The sequence below is a fragment of the Mesoplodon mirus genome (assembly GCF_964341445.2).
Source record: "Mesoplodon mirus genome assembly, chromosome: 7".
Lineage (NCBI taxonomy): Eukaryota > Metazoa > Chordata > Mammalia > Artiodactyla > Ziphiidae > Mesoplodon > Mesoplodon mirus.
This window is the reverse complement of record NC_138983.1, coordinates 51,783,718-51,810,348: the sequence shown is the minus strand read 5'-3', so window position 1 is coordinate 51,810,348 and position 26,631 is coordinate 51,783,718. Positions and strand designations below refer to the sequence as shown.

Sequence of the window (26,631 nt, the reverse complement as noted above, 5' to 3'; positions counted from 1 at the left end):
GCAGCTCCCACTTCACCAAACTCTTGACTCTCTCTCCAAAAGGCCAAGCTCCCTCCTGGCCTTTGCACAACTGTCCCTCATCTCAGAATTCCTTTCTCCCTGCAGATTCTACTAATGCATGCCCCAAGATGCTACCTTCAATAACCAGGAAGGCAGCACTGGACAGTGGTTAGGGGCATAAGCTCTAGAGTCAGCCGGCCTGGGTATGGCTCTTGGCCCTGCCATTTACTGGCTGTGGTTCCTTAGGCAAGTTACTTAAGTTTTCTGTCCTTCAGATTCTTCACCTCTAAAGTGAGGAGGATAATAAGACTACCCTTCTGTGCAGAAGAGTTAAGATAGCAGTCCTGACTGCTATCCTTCAAAAGGCCTGCTTAAAAGGTTGGCCCTTGGCTGGTGTCTGGGAACTTAGGGTTCAGGAGGGTTCCCACCATCAACTGATAAGAGGGGCTGACTCACTGAGTTTTATTTGTACAAACAATATGGTTTATGCTGAACACCTGTTTTCCTTCTGGGAGTCTGGATTTTGGGTACTTGCCAGGCAGGTGATGTCCATGTGACCAGCCCCAGTAAAAGCCCTGGGCCCTGAGTCTCTAATGAGCTTCTGTGGTTGGGAGCTCATCAGAGCACCCAGTAAGGGCTCTCTGAGTGTTTGTTATGATTGTTATTTGAGGCTTCCAAGCCGAGGGAGCCACACCCTCTCCTCTCCTCTCAGAGCATCATCCAGACAGCCCTGTCTCCATTCATTCATTTATGGGTCTGTCTTCCTCCCTAGACCTCCAGCTTCTTATGTGGCAGTGGCTGTATCTTATGCATGTCTGTGACGGAATCACCAATGACAGGGACGACTGTCCTTCCCTGTTCCCTGCGATGCTCAGGGGCTGGCCTGGCGCACCAGCAGACACCGTGTGCCATTCTGGGAAGTGCATCAGGGCTGGAGACCACGGGATAGTCTCCCATCCCTGAGGGTGGGCAGGGCTGTTCCCCAAATTGAGTATAACCACAAAGTGGTCCCCAGCCTCCCAAACCAGGCCTGAGATCACATGAGTTAGAGCTGAGGTCTGGCAGTCTTCTGTTCCAGCTTCCCCTTCATCCGACAGGAGCCTGATGGTTTATTAATCAGGCAGTCCCTGTGGAATCAATTACGTGTCTAATGCTGCAGAGTGTGAAAGAAGTGGATCAGGTTTTAGGGGACCCTGAACACATGGCTCCCACCAGAATGGGCCACAGATGCACCTGCAGGGCTTAAAGCAATATCACACCCCAGCTCTGGGGAGCACAGGTAGACTCGATCTCCTCCCTGGGGGATTCAGTCACCCTGGGGGAGTGCCAGAGGCACAGCGGGGGCAGAGAAAGGAGTGGGTTAACCAAGGCCTCTCTCTCCTCCGTCCTTCTGCTAGCCTTCCTTTTCCTGCCAGCATGCAACTGAATTCCCCCCTGGTCATTCTACCAGCTGTTATGGTATTTGCTCAGCTATTTACTTTAGACTCTCAACAGAAACTCAGTGTGACAATTAGGGAAGGGTCTGTGGCTGTTTCCCTGGCATCAGGAGGCCCCCCGTGCTGGTGGCACTTGGCAAAGCTGTTTAGGACAACGGTCTCAAACAGGCCCTGCTCTCTGGGGCTTCTAGGGCTTTGCTCAGGCTGCGCCTCTCCAGGCCCTCCTTTCCTTCCTGCCTCTTGCTGGGGAATCCTGCTTTTCGACACAGTCACACAGCACCAGGTCCGTTGGGAAGTCTTCTCTGTGCCCACTCAAGTCTCAGGTGAGTATACGTATCCATTCATTTGTTCCATCATTCATTCTCTCATTCATTTCACCTGTGTGTTAATATCTGTCAAGCCCCCAGCACGTGGCAAGGCTGTGTTGTGTGCTGGGGATCCCGAGGCAAATTAAAACACATTTCCTGTGCTTATCTCTATCCTACTGCAAGAGTCTATTCTCTTAAATGTCTCAGGCACACAGTAGGCATTGCATGAATATTTACTGGACAACAAGTACTACATGATAAGCAGTTGAGCGCTTACTGTGTGCTAAGACATTTGCAGGCATTATTTTATGTAACTGCTCCAACATCCTTACGAGGCAGTATGGTAGATTCAAGGTGGATGAAAATTCTTGGCACTTCTCCCTTTGAGAAGTGGGGTCTACTGTCCCTCCCTTGAAGCTGGCTGGCCTGTGACTGCTTTGACCAACAGAATATGGCAAAAGTGACACCGTGCCAGTTCCAGGCCAAGCCGTTTAGGAGGATCAATGGCTTCTTGTCTCAGTGCAGTGGAGCCTTGAGCTGCTGAGGACAAAGTACAGTTCCCTGCAGGAAAGGCTATGTGGAGAGACCCCGAGACCACATCAGAAGGAGAGGGGCCCTACCGAGCCCAGCTTTCCAGCTGTCTCCCCCAAGGTGTCAGGCACATGAGTGAAGCCATCTTGGATCCTTCAGACCAGCCCAGCCAACACTGATTGACCAACCACTGATTGACCCCAGTCTATCCCACGTGGAGCAGAAGACCAGCCCAGCTGAGCTCTTCCTGAACTGCTGACTCACACTATGAAGCACAATCAACTGGTGTTTTTTAAACCACTAAGTTTTGGGTAGTTTGTTATGTGGCAATAGATCATCAGAACAGGAATTTGCTAATATTTTCTCCCTTTTAGAGATGAAAACTTATAAGGTCTAGGTCCACAGCTAGTGAGCACTGGGCTGGGGGGGGGTCTGAGCATAGGGTGTGTCTGACCCTGAAATCTGTGCTTTGAACAACTCGCTACAGTGAGTGGACCATCACTGATGCCCTCAGAACATCAGGGCCAAACTCACTTCTTCCAAGTAGACAAGAGATAGAACCTGTGATTTCCCCTCAATTCTTCTGGTGAGGAGGAGCTTAATAAATTTTTTTTTTTTTTTTTTTTTTTTTTTTTGGCGGTATGCGGGCCTCTCACTGTTGTGGCCTCTCCCGTTGCGGAGCACAGGCTCCGGACGCGCAGGCCCAGCGGCCATGGCTCACGGGCCCAGCCGCTCCGCGGCATATGGGATCCTCCCAGACCGGGGCACGAACCCGTATCCCCTGCATCGGCAGGAGGACTCTCAACCACTGCGCCACCAGGGAGGCCCTAATAAATATTTTTGAATGACTTTTTTCTTCACAGGGTTGATATGGGGAGCAGATATATACGGCAAAAATGGAAACGGCTTTTATAGCATGTATTTTAATGCCAGGCACTGTGCTGTGTGTTTCTCATATATTTCATTTACTCCCAACCCAAGAGGCATGAATTCTTAACCCAATTTACAGATGGGGACATCAAGGTTCAGAGACGTTAAGGAGGCTATCCAGCTAGTAAGCATTAAAGCCAAGGTAGGAATCCACATCCATCTGATCTAAAACCCACATCCTTCCCATCTCACCAAGTTGATTACTTTTGATTCTACCTGCCATACTTGACACTGATCCCTCTTAAACTATACCTTATTAGTTTTGTGCTGTCAACCAGTTGGTATGAAGATCTAGAATTCTGATTGTGTTATCCACTGTTTTAGGCACCTCTCCCAGTTTTAGGCTTTTTTTTTTTTTTTTTTGCCATACGCGGGCCTCTCACCGCTGCGGCCTCTCCCGCTGCGGAGCACAGGCTCCAGACGCGCAGGCTCAGCAGCCATGGCTCACGGGCCCAGCCACTCCGCGGCATGTGGGATCTTCCCGGATCGGGGCATGAACCCGTGTCCCTTGCATCGGCAGGCGGACTCTCAACCACTGCGCCACCAGGGAAGCCCAGCTGTAGGCTATCTTTAGATGCACAGAACTCTGAGGTCACAGCGGAAACCTTCCTCAAACATTTCATCTGGGTCTTCAAGGACTTTGCTAGACCAGGAAGTGAGGAGGAAGGTGACTCTGGCAGAGAGTTGTGCAAAGAGTATGTGCAAAGGCACAGGGGCATGAAAGGCCTGAGGATTTGATGGAATACTGATAAATACACATATATGTACACTCACATATACACACATATACTGAATATTAAATTTACATAATTATGTTATATATGTGAATGGATTTAGAAAAGCAAGAAAATGTTATATAAACATGAGTATACGCCAACATGTTAACAATGATTACCATTTGGTGGTAGATATGGCTGACTTTCTTTTCTTGCTTATTTCCATTTCCTAACTGCTCTACAGAGCATTAGTTGAATGATAAAGTATAAGAAAAAAGAAAACAAAGTTCCATGTGGTTTGAGCAATGGATGTGGGAGGAGAGAGGGTCAGATAGGCACGTGGGCACTGGCTAACGAGGCAAGAGACTTAATAAGCTGGGACCACCTTCATGTCTCAAGCTAACCATCAGGAGAATGTCCCTGCTGCTGGTCCTCTATCTTCCTTTCCCTTGAAAAACTTGGAGAACCACCTACTTTTTTTTTTTTTCCCCAAGCCCCAGAATACCCTTTCTAGCAGCAGGGGAAGAAGAAAACAGCACACAGAAAAAGCACAGTGGCCGACAACGAGGAAAGTCAGCCGCATCTCCTTGGCTCAGCATCTCGGGAGACTGGGAGGCCGCAGAAGGGTCGCTCCATCCCAGGACGAGAACCACCTATTTTGATCCTATGTGAGAAAAATGAACATCTAAGCAGAGGGAGTAGCTGCCATGCTCCATGCAGGGAATCAGAACCATCGATTTCTTGCTGGCTTCTTTCAACCACCCATGTGCTGTCATTCAATAAGCACTTTGGAAATAATGGAGATCTAATTAAGCTACTCTGGGTAGGAAGACATGCAATTATCTGACTCTGTCCGTGAAGAGAGCAAAGGAGGCACGCAGGAAAAAGTCACACATGATTTTAAAGACTGTCAACAGAAACATATTAATTAAGAGACTGGGGGCAGGTCGGGCCACATCTGTGAGAAATTTGCTTTTGGAAAAATGATTCTACAGGAGTCAAATGGCACAAAAGGATGTTGATTTCCTCTCACTGGACCCACTAGCTCAGTGTGGGAGTATCACCGTCATGTGCCAGGCAGAGTCAGATGGGTACGCCTTCCACGTATAGATTAATTGCACTTCCTCAAATGTGGTATATGACTTTTGTCCTCTTCCCAAATAAGGAACAGGAGTTTGGGAAAATCTTTGTTTCCCACTACTTTGAGAACTACTTTCTCTTTGAGAAAGAGCTTCCAAATGTCCAGCCTGGGACACTTCATCCTCAGTTTAGAGAAAATAGGAAAAGGCTATGTCCCCCAAAGCCAAGAGCGCTTATCTCAGAGTGGTAGGATTATGGGTACATCTAACTTTTGTCTTTATATCTTTCTGCGTTTTCTCCAGTGGGTTTGTACGGTTTTTATAACCTTAAAAAAAATCCCTTCTGTTTGGGAAAAATAGTGGCTTAGCAAAGGGAAGGAAGAAGGCTATGAACAGAGGCTGACTGAAATCCCTGAGCTGAAAGAAGCATTCGAGGAGGCTGGCAGAAGGGAGAGGCAGAGGGGTCCAGGCCAGGAGAAGACGGTTGGTGGTGTAGGGAGACAGCACTGCACCCGGAAGCTGGGCCACCTGGGTTCAAATCTCAGCTGTGCACAGACTGCCTACCCTTTTTGAGTCTCAGCTTCCAAGTCTCTTAAATGGGATCACAATAGTAATACCTATTGCCTAAAGTTGTGAGGATTCTATCATATCCCACATACGAAAGCCCTTGTAACCAAAACTCAAATGTATCAATGTTAGGGATTATTAGGGCTTTGGGTATAGAGGGGCTAGGCCAGAAGGAGAGGAGGAGAGGAGGTGAGGGGAGATGGCAGTCACCGAGCACCCACCGCAGGCCAGGCAAGTCCACGCCAGGCGGAGGGTGACCAAGTCACGGTAAGGAAATGCAGAGGTGTGGGCCCAAATCAAACCCTGGGAGCCTGCTCTCTGCCACATGCCAGCCCTGCTCACACACATCAGCTCAGATCTACTGTTACAACATCCTTCTCCAGTGAGCAGCATCCCCGTGGGGTATTAAAGTGAGGCACAAAGCGGGTCAGCACATTGACCAAGGTCATACCTTCAGTAAGCAGCAGGTTCGCCCTGAACGTCAGGGCTGCTTGATTCCCAAGCCCCAGCTGTCTCTCCGCTACATCATCCCACCGCCCTTCTCATATCCCTATGCTGTGGCCCAGACGCCAGCCACCCGGGCCGGGCCAGGTGGTGGGCACACAGCGGGGCCCCTCCAGAGCCCGAGGGTCTCAGCCCAGCCGTCCCGCCCTCCGCACCTGGTCTCCAGCGGGATGTTGCTGTTGAGCAGCCAGTTGTCCTGGGCGTGGGCCGGCTCCTGCGCGCCCCCGGACGCGGGCTCTCCGGAGAGCGAGTGATCCGTGGGGGCCGGGCTTGGGTTGCTCCTCGGAGTGAAGTTGCCCCGGTTCAGGGAGCTAACGGAGGCCGCGTGGTGCTGGTTAGGGGTGTGGGCGTGCGAGAGCGGCAGCGGCGGTGTCCGGAGCCGAGGGTGGTTCTGCAGGCCGCCCGGGGGATCTAGGGCACAAACACGCGCAGTCAGCGGGGCGGGGACGGCCCCACGGGGACCGCGCGGCAGCAGCCGGGCCAGCCGCAGGCACTGGCAAACCGGACACGGTCATGCGGTCAATACACAGGTACCCGACAGGCACTTATTGAGCACCTGCTCTTCTAGGTGCTGAGATACATCAAGGAGCAAAGCAGACAAAGCTCCTGTCCCCACTGAGCTGACATTTTCGTAAGAGGGATAATAAACAAGATTAAAAAAAAAAAAAAAAAAAAGACTAGCCTCCCATGTCATCAGCTTCCCGCTGCTTCTTTGGTACTTTTAGGGTATGGCTAGAATCAGTAACTTCAACATCACCTGGGAATTGTTTTGAAATGAAAAATTTTGGGCCCTGCCCCAGAGTTACTGAACCATGAATTCTTGGGTGGGGTGCGTTAATCTGATTCCACAAACTCTCCAGGTGATTCAGACGTGTGCTAAAATGTGAGCATCACCAATTACACACAATGGTACATAGCAAGTGAAAAAAACAAGATAAGTTAATACATAGTTTACCGAGATGGTGATAAATCTGAGAACACGTAAAGCCAGGAAGGGCGCTGTGGCCTGTGTATTTGGAGGCAGTGGTGAAACTTTAGGTCACACAGACAGTGATGGCCTCAGGTGACTTTTGACTAAAGGGAATGAGCCACGCTGCTGTCTGGGTGGGATTAAAAACCACCACTAACATCTCTTGAGCCCTTACTATGTGCCAGGCACTATTCCGAGCCCTCTACCTGTGTTAATTCAGCTCATCCTCATGACCCACTACAAAGCAGGTACTGTCTGTATCTCCATTTTACAGGTGAGAGAATTAAGATACATATTTTATTTATATATATTAAATATATTTATATGTATATCTTTTATTTATATATAAATATTTATATTTTATTTACTCCTTTCAAGTACTTGGAGAAATAGGTATTATAACCAAATTTATAGGTGAAAAACTTAGACTCAGAGCAGGTAAGTAAAGTGCCCAGGGGCATATGGCTAAGTGGATGATATTTACGAAGAAAGTTTCTAGTGATGCCGCTAGAGGCAAGTCCTGGAAGTAAATCTTAAGTACCATCCTCCTAAGCTATGCTCATAAAAAGCCTAGCTTTGGAAGCTAAGGATATTATAAGGGTGGAGAAGGTCAGGAAACTGGATTCTGTTCTAGATTTTGCCACTCACTAACCACATGGCCATTGTCATGGACTGTATGTTTATGTCCCTCCAAAATTCATAAGTGGAAGCCCTACCCCCAGTGTGATGGTATTTGCAGATGGGGTTTCGGGAGGTAATCTGATTTAGATGAGGACATGAGGGTTGAGTGTGCTTATAAGAAGAGACCAGAGAGCTAGCTTTCTCTCTGTGCCATGTGAGGATATGGCAAGAAGGTGGCCAGGGCCTCCCTGGTGGTGCAGTGGTTGGGAGTCCGCCTGCCGATGCAGGGGATACGGGTTCGTGCCCCGGTCTGGGAGGATCCCATATGCCGCGGAGCGGCTGGGCCCGTGGGCCATGGCCGCTGGGCCTGCGCGTCCGGAGCCTGTGCTCCGCAACGGGAGAGGCCACAACAGTGAGAGGCCCGCATATCGCAAAAAGAAAAAAAAAAAAAAAAAAAAAAAAGAAGGTGGCCATCTGCAAACTAGGAGGAGGCCTCTCACCAGATGCTAAATCTGCCCATACCTTGATCTTGGACTTCCCAGCCTCCGGAACTGTGAGAAATAAATGTCTGTGGTTTAAGCGACCCAGTCTATGGTACTTTGCTTTAGCAGCCCAAGCTGTCTAAGACAGAAATTGGTACCCAAAAGTGTAATGACGCTGGAACAAATATCTAAAAATGTGGAAGCATCTTTGGAACTGGGTAATGGGTAGAGTCTGCAAGAGTTTTGAGGTACGTGCTAAAAAAAGACTATGTTGCTCTGTTGAGGGACTGTTAAATGTGATTCTGGTGAGTGCTCAGGAGGAAAAAAAAAAAAAAAGAAGAAGTGTAGAGAAAGCTTCTATCTTCTCAGAGAATACATAAATATGTACAGACTAGTGATAGAAATATGGACATTAAGGGCAATTCTGATGAGATCTCAGAAATGGGGAGCATGTTATTGGAACAATGGAGGGAAGGCGATCCTTGTTCTATGGTGGCAAAGAACTTGGCTGAACTGTGTTCGTGTTCTAGTGTTTTGTGGAAGGTAGAAGTTGTAAGTGATGAAATTAGATATTTCTCCGAGGAGATTTTGAAGTCAAGTGTGGGAAGAGTGGCTTGGCTCCTCCTGGCAGCTTCGAGTGAAATGAGAGAAAAGAGAAATGAATCAAAGAAAGAACAGTTAAGCAAAAAGAAACCATAACTTAAAGATATGAAAAATTCTCAGCCTGCACATATTGCAAAAAATGAGAAAGTATGTATGGAAGAGAATACCATGGGTGAGGCTGACTGACCATTTGATAAGAAGATGTCTATGGGTGTGAACCATGGACCTAGTCAGCCACCCCAGAAGGAACACTGCCAATCTGAACCGAAGAAGATGGAGACAGAATGAAGGACAGCTGTCAAACTTAGAGTCTACAGGACAGGACAATAAAGCTAATTGGCTCTGAATTTGCACTATTCTTCAAGAAAAGGGAAGACTAGCCTTGAAGGTGATTCAGAGATCATCAGGGACACTGCCTCGGTTTCAAAAGGTCTAAGACTTTTTATGGCTGCGTAGTATTCCACTGTATATTGCACCACATCTTCTTTATCCATTCCTCTGTTGATGGACATTTAGGCTGCTTCCATGTCTTGGCTATTGTAAGTACTGCTGCAATGAACACTGGCGTGCATGTATCTTTTCTAATTATGGTTTTCTATGGATATATGCCCAGGAGTGGAATTGCTGGATCATATGGTAGTTCTATACTTAGTTTTTAAAGGAACCTCCATACTGTTCTCCATAATGGTTGTGCCAATTTACATTTGAGATTGACACATACACACTACTATATATAAAATAGATAACTAATAAGGACCTACTGTATAGCACAGGGAACTCTACTCAGTACTCTGTAATGACCTATATGGGAAAAGAATCTAAAACAGAGTGGATATATGTATAGGTATAACTGATTGACTTTGCTGTATACCTGAAACTAACACAACAGTGTAAATCAACTATACTCCAATAAAAATTTTTAAAAAAAGAAAAAGAAAAAAAGACCCAAGACTAAGACAACCATGCACATGTCACGTTACCTCTCTGAGCCTCAGTTTTATCACCTGTAAAATGGGGGAAAGAGTTTATTAAGGGAACCACAGAGCTACAGTGATATCAAATGAGGCAATCAATGGGAAGGAAACATCTCTCAAGTTCACAGTTTACAAGGCATTCCACATCACTTGTTCCTCTCGAGAACCCTGTATTTCACAGAGAGGACTGAGAGTCAGTGAATATGGGATCCAAACCAAGACAGGTGTGATATTCCAAAGGCTGTGCTCTTCCTTGGCTCAGCAGACAGCCTTCTGGAAACCATCAAGCACTATCAAGTGTGAAACGCTATCAGTGTTACGGCTACTTTTGGTGGAAGATGCGTCACTCTCTGCTTTTTATGTAACCCAGTCTTTTATGCCAACGAGTTATAAAGCAAATCTGGTGGGAGTGGGGCTGGGTAGCAATAGAAGGGAAAAAGAAGCAGAAACCCATGTGAGCAGATCACTTCCTTCCTATAAACCATTTTCAGGATAAAGCCCACATGGGATCTACCAAGCCCTTTAGAATTCGATCCACGCCTGTCTTTCCAGCCTCATCTCTCATCAGCTCCCTCCCTGTACCCTCCACACCTGTCTCTCGGAGGCCAAGAGATCTGTTGGGCCACAGAGTGGCTAACACTGCAACTCCAATGAAGACGGTTTCCAGGAAGGCCACAGAATATGAATGGTACCCTCTGAAGATGTACCATGCTGTGGTCCTGGACCAGAAGATTTGCCAACAGAGATGCCCCTTGATGGGAAGGGAGAGAACCTGGGAGCCAGTAGAACAGGCAGAGGACAGACAGCCTTGGACCAGGGAGAAAGCGAGAATATGCAGGGTCATTTGTTTGGTCCACCTGTCCTCAGGCAGCACTTTAATGGAGACATGTGGAGCCTGGAAAAGAAGCCAGAAGCAGAAGCGGCCTCCTGGGTTGACTGAGGGTCCCTCCCCACCCCTGGCCTTTCAGTCCAGGGCACTACTGTCCAGTGGTTATCAGGAGGCCAGCAGAGAAGGGTGACCTAGTCTTTGCCCCTGGCCTATCACTAGGAGTCAACCTTCCCGTGGCATTTTACCTAATTGATATTAATAGTTGCTGCCAGGTATTTGAGCACATACGAAGTGTACTTTCACAGCCTGAACCTTTCTAATGCTCACAGCAGCTCCTAGAGGGCAATATGATTATCATTCCCATTTTACAGACGAGGAAGCTGAGGCTTACAAAACTAGTGAGTGGTCCTTACTAATCCACAGCCTGAATTCTGTCTACCAAACCATGGTGCCTTTGCATAAAACACAGATACCTGCTTGACCGTCTCAGTTCATGGCCAAAGGCAAGAAAAAGACCCTCAGTGAAGAGAGCGAGCATCTGAGGCCTGGGTCAGGACAGGCTGGCCTGCAAGCCTACAGACACTTGCTTTGTGACTAAGTAGGATGCCCAACTCTGGCGTGATAGAAGCACTGCCAAGAGTCCTGAAATGATGAGATTTTAAGTGTCTAAAAGGAAATTCTCCTATGGGGATAAGGAATGTCCTGGTCCAAATCCGTTCTATTTTCTGAAGCTCAGCTCAATTGTCACCCCTTCCGAAAAGCCTTCCTTGATCTAACCTCCCCAAAGTTCTCTTTTCCTCCAGAACAGCAGGTAACCTAGACCGCTCACCTTTTCTGTCTCCCCCAGAGCATGCATACTTATGTCCCCACCTTGCCTCCTCTAGTAGGTATAAAAATCCCTGTTCCCTCTGTGCTGTTGACCACAGGTCCTAGAATGAAGCAGATGCTCGATGTAGGTTTATTGAGCAAGTGTCTCTTGTGAGTGGTCTGGGCGATCTGTCCAGGAGGGTAAGGCCGGTGGGGAGGATATCTGTATGCCAAAAATGACAGCAGGCCACCTGGGCTCTCTAGGCCATGGGTCCATACAGCCCTTTACTTACGTGCCTGGAACCAGAGTCCCAGATGCTTCAGCTGGGCTCTCTATTTCCCTTCCATTCTGAGAACACTAGGAAAGGGGATTCTGACATCTCCCAGGTTTCCCAGGGAAAGGCTCTGTGTTTGGGGGCTCAGCAATGGGAGTGCACTCACAACCCCAAAAAAGACATGGCCTTCCCAAGGAGCAAATGTTTTCTCTGGTCTGAATGGAAACTCCTTTCTGCTCCTATGGCCAGGAGGGAAGACAGAGAGGAGAGGCATTCTTTTCTCCCCTTATCCTCCCCAATTTATACTCTCATCTTTAGAGGGAATTCAGAACCAATTCACTCATTCAGCATGCACTGAATCCCCTTTCTGTGCCAGGACCTGTAAGCTGGGTGTTGGGAATACAGTGGTGAATGAGACAGTGAGGGCCTAAGAGAGAGAAGAACTCTCTTGTGGTTCCTACTCACTGGCTGGGTGGCCTCCAATAATTCACGTCACCTTCCTGGTCCTTGGTCTGTGCACCTGTGAAGGGTGCACACATTCCTGCGTCACCACTTTCTGGAGGATATCCTTTGCTCAAGTGCCAAATACAGAGTGGGCCCCTACTGTGCCCTGAGGGGAAGGGCCCTTGTGCCATTCATCCCAAATCACCAGTAAATATTTATGGAATGTGGGGGGCAGGGAAAGGAGAACAAATCAGGTAGGTGGACCTCTTGTCTGCACAAGCAATGGCTTCTCTTCTGCTACCTGGGAGTAAGCACTGGTACATTTGCAAAGCTGTGGTGTAATTCCAATTTATACCCTCTTTTCGCAGATACAGCCACCGAGTATCTCTCTGAATCAAGCCCAGATATGAGTCATTTTTACTGTTAAGTTGCACACCTCTGTCAGTAAAGGCCACTTGCTTATCTGAGTTTTGCAAGCCCGGTTTTCCAGGAAGGTTTTTTGCTTCCTACCAGTTCTCACATATATTTACAGTTGCTGGTTCCCTCCAACACCTCAGACGTTTTTCATTTTATATGCACAAAAATCCTGAATACCAAATGTCTCTGGGCTGCATCTCCCTGAACCGGGATCATAGTGAGGCTTCTTCAGTGTGCTGGGCAGAGCAGTAGGTGATAGAAGGAGACTAGGCTTTGATGTCAGACAGCCCTGGGTTCAAGGTTTGGCTTTGCCACTTATAAGCTGTGTGACCTTGATCAAGATACTTAACTTCTCTGGAGCTTCAGTTTTCTTACCATTAAATGGAGATAATGCCCATCTTATAGGGCCATTATGAGAAGTAAATGAGATCATATATATATATATATATATATATATATATATATATATAGGTTCTTAGCACAGTGCCTGAAATACAGTAATGCAAAAAAAAAAAAAGTAACTATTAATTCCACGGTTATGGTAAAGCCATGCTGAATGGATAAGGTGTAAAGTGCTAAACTGTCACCGTGACGACTACTCTACAGCATTTACAATAGGGGTGCCAAAGCAAAAAAGCTTGAGAGAGCAAGAGCAGGAACACGCCTGGCAGAAACGTGGTCCTCTTCTTTGACAGGTGAATCCCACTCTGGACAACCCCACTGGTTTCCAGGAGCCCCAGTCTCGGGAAGGTGCTCGTAGCTCGATGTGAAGATCAGAAGCAATGAGAACGGCTGCAGCCTGACACGCAGAACTAAACTGGACACATGGGGTCTCCACGTCCTCAAAGAGCAGGGCCCCTTTCTGCGTTAGGTAAGCATCTCAGAGCAGACCAGGGTGTTGCTCTGTCCGGGGTTCAGGGTGTACCCTAAGGAGAGGGCCCCTGAGGTTGTTCAATCAGTCAGCAATAGAACAGCCCTGTGTTGTGTGCAGGGACTTGAGGAGTTTTAAGATGAGGACGAGCCCCAGCCTTGACAAATAGCTGGTGTTTGGGGGACAGATGTTAAAGGAGTACCACAGCGGAGCGCAGGAGCCTCCCAGACCTAGGTTCAACCTTGGCTCTGTCTCTGACAAGCTACATGATTTGAGGCGAGTCACTCAAGTTCTCTGAGCCTCTAATTCCTCACCTATAAAATAAGTATATAGTAGTAATGCAATAAAAGGAAGAGGAGGAGGAAGGGCTATCATCAAATGAATATACAGAGATCTAGAGATGAAAGAATTATGGTCTCTGAGCTGCTCACAATTTAGTAAAAATAACAGGCACACCAATAGATACTACACAAGATAGTAATTATGATGAGATGATAATAGTTAACATTTATTGAGTACTCTCTATGTGACTGGTTCCGAATGCTTTATTTATTTAATCCTTATAACACCCCTATAAAGAAGGTACTATTATTACTCCCCAATTTATAGATGAGGAAACTAATGTACAGAAAGGCTAGGAACTTTGCCCAAGATTCCTAAACCACTGGGTGATGGAGCCAGAATCTGAACTCAAGCATCTGGCCCCAGAGCCCACACTCTTAACCACCCTGCTTTACGTACACGGAGGGAGTGGACACAGGGCAAGTGCCCACACTGATGCCCATCACATGGCGAGCGGTCCACAAGCGTTGGCTCCTAGAATCCTCGTTAGCCTTACACTGCAGCCCTGCTGGAGCTCAGTGGAGCACAGTGAGGGCTGCCAGCTTGACTGTCAGGGTCGGGGCAGGGTTCATGGCAAGTGACATGTGCCCTGTGTCTAAAGGCTATTCTAGGCATTGGATGATGCATGTGTGGAGGTCCAGAGTTGACAGAGGGAGAAGCAGACAGTGAACGTGAGGCCGGCTTGGGCATTTCTCTAACTAGTGTGGGATGGCTGTGAGGGGCAGTGGCAGGAGGCCAGGCGGAGACACTGGGAGCAAGTCTGGGTGGTGGTCGCCTGGAGATGCCAAACAAAAGAACTTGGCCTTTACCGGGAGGGTGGGAGGGCCATGATCACACCAGTGTTTGAGGCAGATTCCTGGCAGCCATGTGGAGGATGAACCAGGCGGGGGCAGGCTTCAGGCAGGACCCAGACTGCCTGTGGGATGCTTGACTGCTAGCGAGACTCCAGTGGAGCGCGTCGTTACCCTTTTATAAGAGCACATTCATGAGAAAAAGACATAAACTTCCAGAGCTTTGGCTCAGGCAAAGAATCTGAATGTGTCAACAGCTCTGCGATCTAGGCCGGCACTGGCTCTGAGAAAGGGTGCCAGGCTGGGCGTCCACCTCCAACCCTGTGAAACGGCCACCAGGCGCCGAAAGGTCTCCTGGCTGCAGAGTTAACGACGACCCCAGCGTGCGCTGCAGTCATTAATCGGGCCCTAAAGATTGTCAGATATGAAGGATGGTGGTATTTAATTATCATAACACGGAAAAACTCCAGCTGCCTGAGAATGCCAAGAGAAAGAGTCGGCTTCCATTAAAATGCCATGGACTACGACTAGCTCGGGATGGTGCGGTAGCGGTGTTGAGAGCTCAGCTAATGAACCCTGGCCTCCTCGACCAATTGAGAGAGGCCAGAAAGCTCTCCGTCACCACCGTCGGCAGCCGGGATCTGATGGCTTGATTTCCAGCCTCTGCTCTCCCTCCTTCAAGCTATACAATCTCGGACAATTTGCTGAACCTGAGTTTTGGTTTCTCGTCAAATGTCTATGAAAGCACCTCGCAAGCTGTGGGGTCCTGTGTAAGAGCGAGAACCACCAGCGTTATTCTGATTGGCTCAGAAGGAATAAGAACGGTGGCGTCCGAATGGGAGCCACGGGTCCGAGCACGAGGCCGGGGGCTGCATTTGTGTGCTGTTCTCTCTGCCCATTCGTCCTCTCCCTGAACACATGCTTTCTGTTCACTGTCACCGCTGTGCTGTTTGTCCTGTGTCATGGCCCGTGTGCAGGGACTCTAAACAGGGAGGGCCCACACGGGCTGGGGCCGCAGGCTGGAGCTTCCTGAGGCTACTCTCCCAGTGCTCCTGATGGGGAGCGAAAAAGAGCACCCTGAGGTCAGAGCGTGGCTGTTTCTGCTCCCTCGTTCACTTAGGGCAGCACGTTGAGTGAATTCAGACTGTTAAAGGGCTTGTATGTGAGAAACAGCAATGAAGGGACAATGCCTTAAACTAATGCAAAAGCCCCACTGTATAGTGCAGTGGTTTTCCAAATAGGGCCGTCTGGAAATGCGGAAGGGGCTGTTTTTCGGTTTTTCCAATGACTGGAGAGCACACCTGGTGTCTGGCAGGCAGGAGGGGGCCGGGGAAGACAGCTGCACGCCATGCACAGGAACCGGCAATCTTAAAGGTGATCCTAAAGGGCATGCCATCCAGTCAGCGGTTAGTCTAGTCCTAATTAGTCTAGGATGGGTAAATAGCTAATAATACAAGATTTTATTCCCTGTTTGCTTCCACCCCCATCCCCAGTTTCACTCCCTCTCTGTCACAGGAGGTGACTGCTAAGGGCTGCCATCACCTGTGCTCCCTTGCCCCCTGGCTTCCAGATAGGTTTGGCTAATTGTTAGCCCAGCAGGACACTGGAAGGAGGAAGGGGGAAGAGGTTGAGGTCCCCCCCCCCGGCCCCATCCTCTGAGGCCCCGCTTCAGGGCAGTGTCTCAGGCAGTAGCCTCATCCCACAAGGCTATAATGGGTTACAGTTAGAGTGGTCTGGGGAAGCTTCTAGGAAGAGCAAGACCTTGAACTGGATACTGAGGTAGAGACAGGGTGAAGGTCTATAAAGGGGAGGGAGCAGGCATTCTTGGCAGGGAGGTGGCACCAGCAAAGGCCCACAGGCCGAGACATGCAGGCCCCTAAGGCAGCAGGATGGTGTGGAGACCTGGGCACTCAGAGTGGAGAGCTGTGAGGGGAGCAGAGGGAGAGGCTAGAGCCCACCTGCAAGGACCTTGAGCCAGAGGGGCAGCTTTAAGGGTATTCAGAGGGCGCACCCCAACTTCCAGCCTTTTAAAGCCAAATGTTAGAGTAGTCACAGGAGTTAACCAGAACGCCCATGCTTCATTAAAATGCACTCAGGATTCCTCATCCAGCAACGAATGCTCTCCTAGAGTGGGGTGTGTGTGAGGGACACCCTGCTGCCTTCACTAGACAGTTGAGGAAAGAGCAGTGTCAGGCACCTCTGTTGGGGAGAGGTATAATCAGCACTGCTATTTCCAGAGTCATGGTAATTTAGAAACTAAGCCAAGGGCATCAAAAGCTATCTGTTCTAAGCGTGCGAATGAACAACTTGGCAGGGCCACCATCTGAACCTGGAAGAACTCTCTCCCAGTATACATTTGCCCAAACCTCATTCTTGTGCTTGCCCCTATCAGCTGCTAATTGCTGTGTGACCTTAGGCAAGGCACTTAACCTACCTGAGCTCCAGTTTCCCCAACTGACAAACAGGAGGAGGAGGTGGTGGGAGTCCCCTCTAATTCCAAAATCAAGGCTGAATCATTCTTGGCAGATGGACCTGGGATATCTGTTAATGAACATCTGCTTGCTAAAGATGTGCACAGCAAGTTGGCGGATTGGATTGTGCTGTGTGACTGGGCACCAAAGAAGGCAGAAAGATGGACTGGAAGGAAGAGAAACGTGGTCTTTCTTTCCTCCCTCCCTCTCTTCCTGCTTCCCTGCTTTCCTTCCTTTCACAAAGGTCACTCTCTATAAGCCCTGGGCTTGATACTGGAGACCCAGAGACGGATTAGTCGAAGTCCCTGCCTGTAAAATCTGAACAGACCGATCAGAAAAGGTCGGCTACAACCACAGGGGATCTTTCCTGGGTACATGGCTTTCCCCCAGCTTAAAGCTGTGTCCACCTTAGGGCAGAACTTGTCCTGGGAAAGCTTTCTGCTTGTCCATTAAGTTCTCTTTCCTTCCACTGTTACCTTCTTGCCCTTTTCAAAAATGGTCTGACCCATAAACTGTTAGGTTAAGTCCCAAATCAATAAGAAGCCTTACCTATCAATAGGAGTGTGAGTGTGTGTGTGTGTGTGTGTGTGTGTGTGTGTTTGTGAGAGTGTAGGAGGTGGAATTCAGTTCAACAGGAGGCTGCAGGGTGCTGGAGCAGATTAGGAAGCTCATGGAAATGCAGTGGGCTGCATTCATAGAGGTAAAGCACGAAGAAGGAGGGAGGTGATGGTCAGGCTGTGCTGATCAGCTGGAGTGGGGCCAGAGAAGGGGCACCCGGATTGGGGGTCATGCCAGTGCTGTAGACACCGATCCTCCCCTGCAGCCTCTGGAGCTAGTCAGTGCTTTCCCTGGCTTCCTTGGATGGTGAGGGGTTTAGAAACTGTGTTCCTATGGGGATAAACAGAGGACCAATGCTGTTAGCCTGGGGAGGAGACAGGTTAGGGAAAGGGATTAAAGAAAGAGTGTGTGTCTAGGAGGAGTCCAGCTGAAATACACCACATGCCTATGATTAGCTTTCCCAGTCTCGTCACTTAGGCCACACAATTCATAGCTCGGAAATTAAACGCCCAATTACGTGGTGCAGTAGAGAGTCCTAGACTGAAGAACTGTTCCCCGCTGTGTCATTAACTCACACTGTGGCTTTGGAAAACTCCCTGCCCCTCCCTGGGCCTCAATCTGTCTGAAAAAGGAGGTTCCTTCATTTGATAGATGATCTCCTGAGGTTCCTTCCAGCCTTTGACAGTCTGATTCCTCGTGGCTTCCCCTGTTCCTCTCGGGGAATTTTCTGGAAAGAAGGAGATGGGCAAAGCACTACTGCTGCCTTCAAACAGCCAAAGGATGGAGGAAGCGGCACACCTACTCCATGGGCTTTAGGAGGAAGAATCGGGGCCAAGCCCAGGAGGTTACCTGGAGGAACTCGCAGCGCAGCTCCAGGAAACCCTTCTTCCTGCCAATGAAGTGGTTTGAAATAACTAGCCTCCACCTCCTCCCTGAACTTCAAGCCTCTGCCGCTCAAATGAAATCCGTACGGAGCATTCTCCAGTCGGCTCCCTCTCCTGTGCTCCTGATCTAAGCACTACCACCTGCTGCCACACCACCCACTCCATCCATCCAAGCAGGCGGCTGGGGATCACCATTGCCTTCTCCCTCTTTTTCAGGTTCAACAACTTAGCCATAATTGCCATACTCTGGCTTTGCCCTCCACATCGCTGGGATTCTCACCACTTCCACTGTCACGACCTCAGCTCATCAGTGGACACCCACACCAGGACCATAGATGACACTGGGGTCTCAGCCCACCGGCTCACCCCTGCTCCAGGTCACTCCCCTGCCATAAAGCCTTCTATGGCTCCCCACCGCCCACAGGACAAGACCATCACCATCTGACCTGAGCCCACCCACCACTCCAGGGCTGCACCCATGGCTCCCTACTCCCCTCTTTAAGAAGGTGCCAAGGTTAACAGGCTAATTATAAACCACTCATGAAATGGCTCACTGCCTGTCTCACATTCACGGCTTTGCACATGCTGTTTCCTTCTGCACGGAAGGTGTTTTTTCCTTCTTTACTGGTTAACTCAGACTAGAAGTTACCTTCTCTAGGGAGCCTTTTATGACCACCCCCTCAACCCCCGCCCCCGCCAGTTTGGGTTCAAAGCCCCTTTTCTGGGCACTTCTAACCCCCATGGCTCACTTGGAGTTATGATCACTTGTTTGCATAACTGTCTCTTCTACCAGACGGTACGCTCCAAGCGTGGGGTCTTATCTTCATACATCACGGGCTGTGAGGCTAGAAGCATGACTCCTCTCTCTGGGGTACCTGGCGGGCTCTTTCACCCGGGTGCTGCCACTGGTTCCCAAGGGGCATGGGGTAGTTTGGGCCCTCTGGGCACCCTGATCTTTCTCTTTAAACTTGACCTGATGTTCTCCAAACTGCACAGGTTACACAGCTGATCGCTGAGGCTGGCATAAACTCTGTATTTTTTTAATCAATGGTTGAAGAGGCCATGAAAAGGAAATCAAGACCATGAATCTCAAGGCTCCCACAGGTAAGAATCTATTTTGTTGAAATCGACATCAGCACTGAAGGTCAAGGTAGTTTATTGGGTGGTTTTCCTTACTGTACTCCCCAAGCCCGCCCCTCTCCCATTGCATGGGCCCTGCAGGAGGCTAAATACCAGCACACGGAGAGGTGAATTTTCATCCATCATGTTCACATCCCTCCCTCCATTTTAGATCCATCAGTAGTTCTGAAGAAACTGCCTTCTCCTGGAAGAGACACTGACATGACTAGATGAAGCGACAGGCTGCTAGAACCCACGGAGCATTACTGCGTGTGGTTAAGTGCCACGGCTGAGGCTCAAGCTGCCTTGGGTTCAAACCCACTTCCCCCACTTACACACTGGGCTGCGCTACAAATCTTTCTTGGGACCCCAGTTTCATGCCACTGTGGCCAGGAGGGTGAGTGCTGAGTCGGAGGGAACTGAGTTTGAAACCAGGTTCCCCCACTTACTAACTTTATGGCTGGCTCTGGGTGAGTTTTTAACCTCTGAAAGCCTTGACTTCTCCATCTGTAAAATGGGGATAATAGCACCATCTGCTTCTTGATCTTGTTTCAGAGGTTTAGTGGGACAGTGCATGTTGGGTCCTTAGCACAGGACTGTCAAACAGAAGGACTCAGCTGAGGTTAACTACGAACTTCCTCTCACAGCTCCTTAGAATCCCATCGAGTTACATTCCCCTTGGGCTGTGGAATCTGCAAGGGCAGAGATCTGACCTTTTTCACCCAGGGCTTGGTCTTCACTGTACCTTTAGCTGTTTTCCCTCTAGAGGCTATTAAGGTATCAGTAAGTGTTTGCTGAATGAAACGAAAGAAGCCCTTGTCCATGCAGGGTCTTTGGGTCTGGGCACCAGGAGCCTATCAGTGGGGAGTAGAATGAATATTTATTGACACATGACTATAAGCTGGGCCCTCAGAAAGGTTTCCTCATTTCATTTTCAGAACAACACTAAAGGTGGGTCTTAATTTCCCCATTTTACAGACAAGGAAACTGAGCCTCATCAGCCTGCTCTGCCTTTGCCTATGACTTTTGCAAATGGGATATGTCAGCCTCAGCATTCGGGGCAAACTTATGAGATATGACATCTTGATTTACAGAAACCTGCCCAAGGTCATATCACTAGGAAATGATACAAAGCCAAGATCCCAGCACAGATCTCTCTGCTCACTCTACCCTTGCAGGGAATCAAGCCTCCTAGAGGCAAAGGAAGAAGAAAAAATAAATTCAGAAGTACTTAAGCTCTATGTATTGAGCAATTTATTAAATGCAAAACCTCTCGTATATTTTTGCTTTGATTGAGAAACAGTCATGTCAATAGTTCCATGGATGAGGTGTTTGGGGACCACAAAAGCTTTACTGTTTGATGACATACCCGAATAACAACCCTGAGAGACAGGTGTTACTATCCTTTTACACACGGGGAAACTGAGGCCCTGCAAGGCTAAGAGGCTTGCCCAGGTGCAGAGCTCGTAAGCAGTGGCCTCCCAGCCTCTCGAAACTGCATGGAAACACACACCTTCCACCTCGGCAGAAGGGCACCCAACCAACCCCAGCAAGTCACAAGGCAGCATGAGACCCCCCGCCCGAGTGATCCTGACCTTTTTCCTCAGGCTGTAAAAGGTCCCACTTCTGGGAAAAGGCAGAGGGCATCCAACTAGTTATACTATCAGGGAGACGCTTTCTATCATTTATGACATGACCACGTGTGGCTTTTCCTTTTGATACAAGCTTGGGAGATCTTAGGCAGGTATTCCATCCATCAGTGTCCATGAACCAAGTCATACTAGGAACAGATCAAAGGAATTTGTCCTCCTGAAGTCCTCAGCAAAGTGTCCAGCTCAATCCCCAGGCCACGCAAATGTAATCATAGCACTAATAATGGCCTCAAAGGCTTACGGAGCTGCCAGCTACTCTGCTAAGCATCTCTAATGCACTTCTTTTCCCATTTCCTCTCCCCAAGAGTCCTTTGAGGCCGGTGTACGAGGAACACAGCACAGAGTGGTAGGAGTGTGGGCTCTAGAGCCAGGCAGCCTGGGCTTGAATCCTGGCTCCAACACTTCCTAGCTGTGTGGCCCTCTTTCCTGACCTCAAATATGGAGATAGTACTCGTGGGGTGGTTGGGAGGATTCACGTAAAGCTCAAAGAGCATTCATGGCACACAGTAAGGACTCACCAAATGCTAGCTATCGTTATGTCTATTTTACAGATGAGGAAACTGAGGCTCAGAGAGAGAATTTGCTCATGCTCCATAGCTGCTCAGTGCCAAGACTGGAATTCAGATCTAACTTCAGCTCCCATGCTCTTAATGGCTATGGCTTACTTTCTGCCCTTCACCCTACAGTTCACCAGCATGACAGGTGCTCCAAGATGGTATGATGATTATCGTTATTCATAGTTGAGAATGCCTTGTTAAGTGCTATGCTCCTGGTCACTGCCCTCCCAAGGTGACCGACCTCCAGCTCGCACCCCTTCTCTTCCATGGCGTCACGTGCAGCTTACAGAGCAAATCCCTGCAGCCAGGGCACAGACGGCACTAACTTCATTTCAATGCAAAAAGTGTACAGTCTGTGGGCGCCACCTGGGCTCATTCCCCAAGTTAATTCTTTTCTCTTGGCCGTGGAATATTTTATTTTTCCAATTTCAGAATCTACTTATGTTAAAAAAGAAAGAGAGAGATCCAATCAGCCCAGCTCAGGTTTGTGAAACAAATAATGCAGCTGGCATAGAACCTTAATCAAACAGTTATATTCATAACCACAGTTATCACTGCTCTACCTAATTTCTACAGCCCAGGGCCTCCTACAGAAAATGTCTCTTAACGATATAGGATGAAATGCAGAGGCTCGCTGACAGTGCTGAAGGGGTGTAGAACTCCAGGCCTGGCATATTAATGAATCTGAAGCAAATATGGATTTGGAGGCACATCCCCCACACCTGAATGTCATACTACCTTTTCTTTCTTTCCTTTTTTTTTTTTTTTAAATAAGGAAATGGAGGAAGTAAACTTTTGCCTGGCTGCTTCCTTTGTTTTCTGGAAGAAATAAAGTAGAAAGGCCAAGCTTATTGTCCTGAAGAGGACAAGTGCTTCAGAGTCTGGTTGACATGGGCTTGAATGCTGGCCCTGACATTCATTAGCTGTGTGACCTAGACAAGTTACTTAACCTCTCTGAGAGCATCAACAAAATGCAGATAATTATTCCTACTCATTGAAAATTAAATGAGAGAACAGTGAGTTTCCTACTAGACTGTGAGCTTTGTACTCCCAATGCTTAGCACAAGTACTACTTTATTGTAGGTCTAATAGAAATGTTTACTGGTTGTGCCTACAATCCTACTGTCCATTGTTTACTGAGTGATTACCATGTGCCAGGGATGATGCTAAATTCTTTACAGGCATGATCTTATTTTATCCTAAAAACAACCCTGTAGGGCTTCCCTGGTGGCGCAGTGGTTGAGAGTCCACCTGCCGATGCAGGGACATGGGTTCGTGCCCCGGTCTGGGAAGATCCCACATGCGGCGGAGCGGCTGGGCCCGTGAGCCATGGCCACTGAGCCTGTGCGTCCGGAGCCTGTGCTCCATAATGGGAGAGGCCACAACAGTGAGAGGCCCGCGTACCGCAAAAACAAAACAAAACAAAAAAAACCCTGTAAAGCATGCATTATTATCCCCCTTCCAGCTTTGAGACAACTGAGGCTCTGAGAAGTCAGGAGACTTGTCCCGAATAACACAACTAGTAAGAGGGGAGCAATCAGGAAACCCACCATCACAGAGGCAGAGCCAAACTCACACGCAGGCCCGCTGACTCTGCTTCTCTGTCCTGCCCCCTCCTTTCACAGCACCCATCAAACATCACACACAGCACATTCTTAAGGAGAGTTGTTTCCCCTTTCTTCCTCCTTTTGTCCTCTCATGTTTTAGATTTCCTTGGGGCAACTCAGAAATCAGGGTAATATTTCAGGATATTTAGAGGGGCTTAGTCATCATTTTCAGCCAACATCTGTTGAACATTTGCAGCAGGCTTGCTCTCGGTTAGTTCCTGGGCAGACATTTCTATCCTTGCTGGGGCTTCCCAGATTCCTGGACTATCCAGAAGAAAGAAAAGTGAGGGATCTAACTCTCCTGAATGACTTGGGGGAAGAGAAGGTGCCCACCCAGGTACTTGGTGAGTCTGATTCAGCCTACTTATGCCCCTTGCCCATTATCCTAAGTGGCAGGGGTAGGCCTGGGCCCTAGCTGCAGCCCTGCCCTGATCTCGCTGGAATCTGGTGCAGTCACCCCACCTCTCTGGGTCTCAGTTTTTCCCTGTGTGGATGGAGAGTATTAGACCCAATTCATTTGCTCAGCAAATGTTTCTGTCAGTTGTTTCCAAACTCTTCACTCCTAGAATCCTACTAATAATCCCCTTACAATTACCCTATGTTTTATTTTTTTTTGTTTTGTTTTGTTTTTTGTGGTACGTGGGCCTCTCACTGTTGGGGCCTCTCCCATTGTGGAGCACAGGCTCCGGACACGCAGACTCAGCGGCCACGGCCCACGGGCCCAGCCGCCCCGTGGCATGTGGGATCCTCCCGGACCGGGGCACGAACCCGTGTCCCCTGCATCGGCAGGTGGACTCTCAACCACTGCGCCACCAGGGAAGCCCTACCCTATGTTTTAAAATACTTTGTTTCCAACACAAGCTATATTAATTAACTAATCATTAATTGTTCTCCCATTTTTAAATCAAACACATGTAAAACTGATGATCAGAATTTCTGATAGGACCAAGAGGATTCAGTGAATGGATCCCTAGCACCCCGCTCACTGCTGACATGCAGTAGGCCCTGAGTTCACTAAAAGAATGAGTGAATGAATGAACGGATGGATGGATGGATGGATGGACACCTGGTGCTAAGCAGAAGGGCACTAAATGGTGGGAAAGTACAGCTTCAGAAAGACCTGGATCTCGATACCAGCTCTACCATTCACAAGCTGTTTGATCTTGGATAGGTCACTTACCTCCCTAAGGCTCAACCTTCCCATCTATGAAAGGAAGACACTTAGTTATGTCTTGCAGGACCACTGTAAAGTTGATTAATAATAATAGTGACAATGATAAGAAAAATAATAGGAGCTAAAACATATACAGTGTAGAGTATGTGCCAGGCACCAGTCTAAACGATTTACACATATTAACTCAATCTTCCTAATAAGCCTAAGAAGTAGTTACTATTATCAACTCCTGTTTTACAGATGGGGAAACTACATACAAGAAAGATGTTATGTAACTTGCCCAAGGACAGACTTGCATGATGGAGACAGCAGCCAAACCCAGGAGGTCTGGCTCCAGAGCCTGTGCTCTTAACCCTCCACTCTACTGCCTAGGTAGGTCATCAAAGTGCTAAGCACATAGCACGGTAACTCCCATCCTTACTGAGGGGAAGCCCTCCAGGCTGGCTAGTGCACTCTTACAGGACGATCAGCACGGTTTCCAGCTGGGCTTTTTGCAATAATGGCAATCACTCATAGCACCCCTGTATTTACAAGATCTGTAATGGTCCAGCAACAGCACTTGGGATGAAGCAGGAGGTGCTGTCAGACACTGGCTCTGCTGGGGACTGTACCGCAAAGACCTTAGTTAATGGGAGGAAGAATGAGGCACGTGTTGTCCGTTTAGCCTCCGTTTCTGGAAGACAAGCAGAATTCCTCCTGCTCAAGGTGGTTTCCATCCACCATGCCTTTGCCTCTTTAGGGTACCTAGGTGGCTTTTACTTGCCTGGCATTTCTTCTGATGATAGAAATTCTCTTCTTGTTCTGGGAAGCCCTACTCTCAGCTTCTGGATTTGGATGGAACTGACTTCAGGGAGGCCAAGGAGGGCACCCACCCACCCCAATTCCTCCCGCTAGGGTGTCTGATTCAGGCAGGGACATGTGACACTGGTCAGGCCATTCAGAGTCAATCCTGGATTGTCTTTGCCGGTGCTATGGGGGTTTTGCCGGCGCTATGGGGAAAGAGGCACTCTCCTTTCCCTGGGTTTACAAAGCTGGTAGCATATAAGCCTGGGGGGTCCCTTTGTCTTCAGATGGGGAATGCCTGTGTGAAAATGAGGCCAAAACAAAGAGAAACGGTCAAGAGAAAGAGATTCATGGAGACATTATTTGAATGCCTGGATCTAGCTACACTGATGGAAAAATGACCCCTGGGCTTTTCAGTTATATTACCCATTACATTTTCTTAAAAACAGCAGCTGGAGGTGGGTTTCCATCCTTTAGGGCTGGGAGTTCTGTCTAACCCACTCTGACTGCTTACTCATCCAGATTCCCTTTTCCGGCCCCTCCTCAATCCATGAGGTTGAAACTCAACTCAGAGATGGCAACACCACATCGCAGCCCTTGCATGATCTTCAGATAGACCTGGCCACACCCTCTTTTGGCCCCATGAACTGCAACAAAATGACCCTGCACTTGCACACCCAGGACTCTAACGTGTGTGCATGCACGTGTCCCCCACTGACTGTAAGCCCAAAGTAACTTCTTCACTTCTATGGCCCGTGCACCCAGCCCCATGCTTGCCACACGGTAGGTGCCTATGCTCTGACATCACCAACGTTAAAGCACCTGATCACAAACATTCAAATTCAAAAAGAATGCTCCACTCCTATAAAGTATGACCATTTCTACCTCATGAGAAAATGTCCTGTAATGATCTGTGGATATTAAATAATGAGAGGACGTCCACGTCTAGGTGGCAGACCATGACCCCTGTGGAAATGGGAGCAGCTGCGGGGCTGAGCCTGGAGGCAAGAAGGACCGTCCACTGGGAACAGCACCACAATTCCCACCACGTTTAAGTTCTCGTCCTCCACGGCATTAGTCGTGGACACTGCTACTAATCACACTCACTCTCACTGTTTTCTTTTTTCTCCCTGAGGACAAACTACCTCGTCCCTCCCTAATCTAATGACCGAAACTAGGCAAAAGCAGCCATCTGATACATGTTAGGCGTCACCCCAGAAAGGAAGTCATCAAACAAGATGTTACCAGAAAACCTTTTAATGTCTCCATTCTCTTAACTGCCCATGCAAATCAGGCAGAATCATTCCAAATGGAGACGAACACGCTTGA

The 26,631-nt window shown here is 48.6% G+C and overlaps 1 protein-coding gene across 4 annotated transcripts in view; it reads right to left on the bottom strand.

Moving 5' to 3' along the window:
• TENM4 (teneurin transmembrane protein 4) overlaps positions 1-26,631 on the bottom strand; it is a gene marked incomplete at its 5' end in the record, with an annotated part of 390,801 nt that overhangs the window by 227,943 nt on the left and 136,227 nt on the right. For all 4 annotated transcript variants that reach the window (XM_082628863.1, XM_082628861.1, XM_082628860.1 and 1 more), the window contains one exon: positions 6,227-6,482. In XM_082628863.1, coding sequence (XP_082484989.1) covers positions 6,227-6,482 — 256 coding nt within the window. The remainder of the gene's footprint in view (positions 1-6,226; positions 6,483-26,631) is intronic.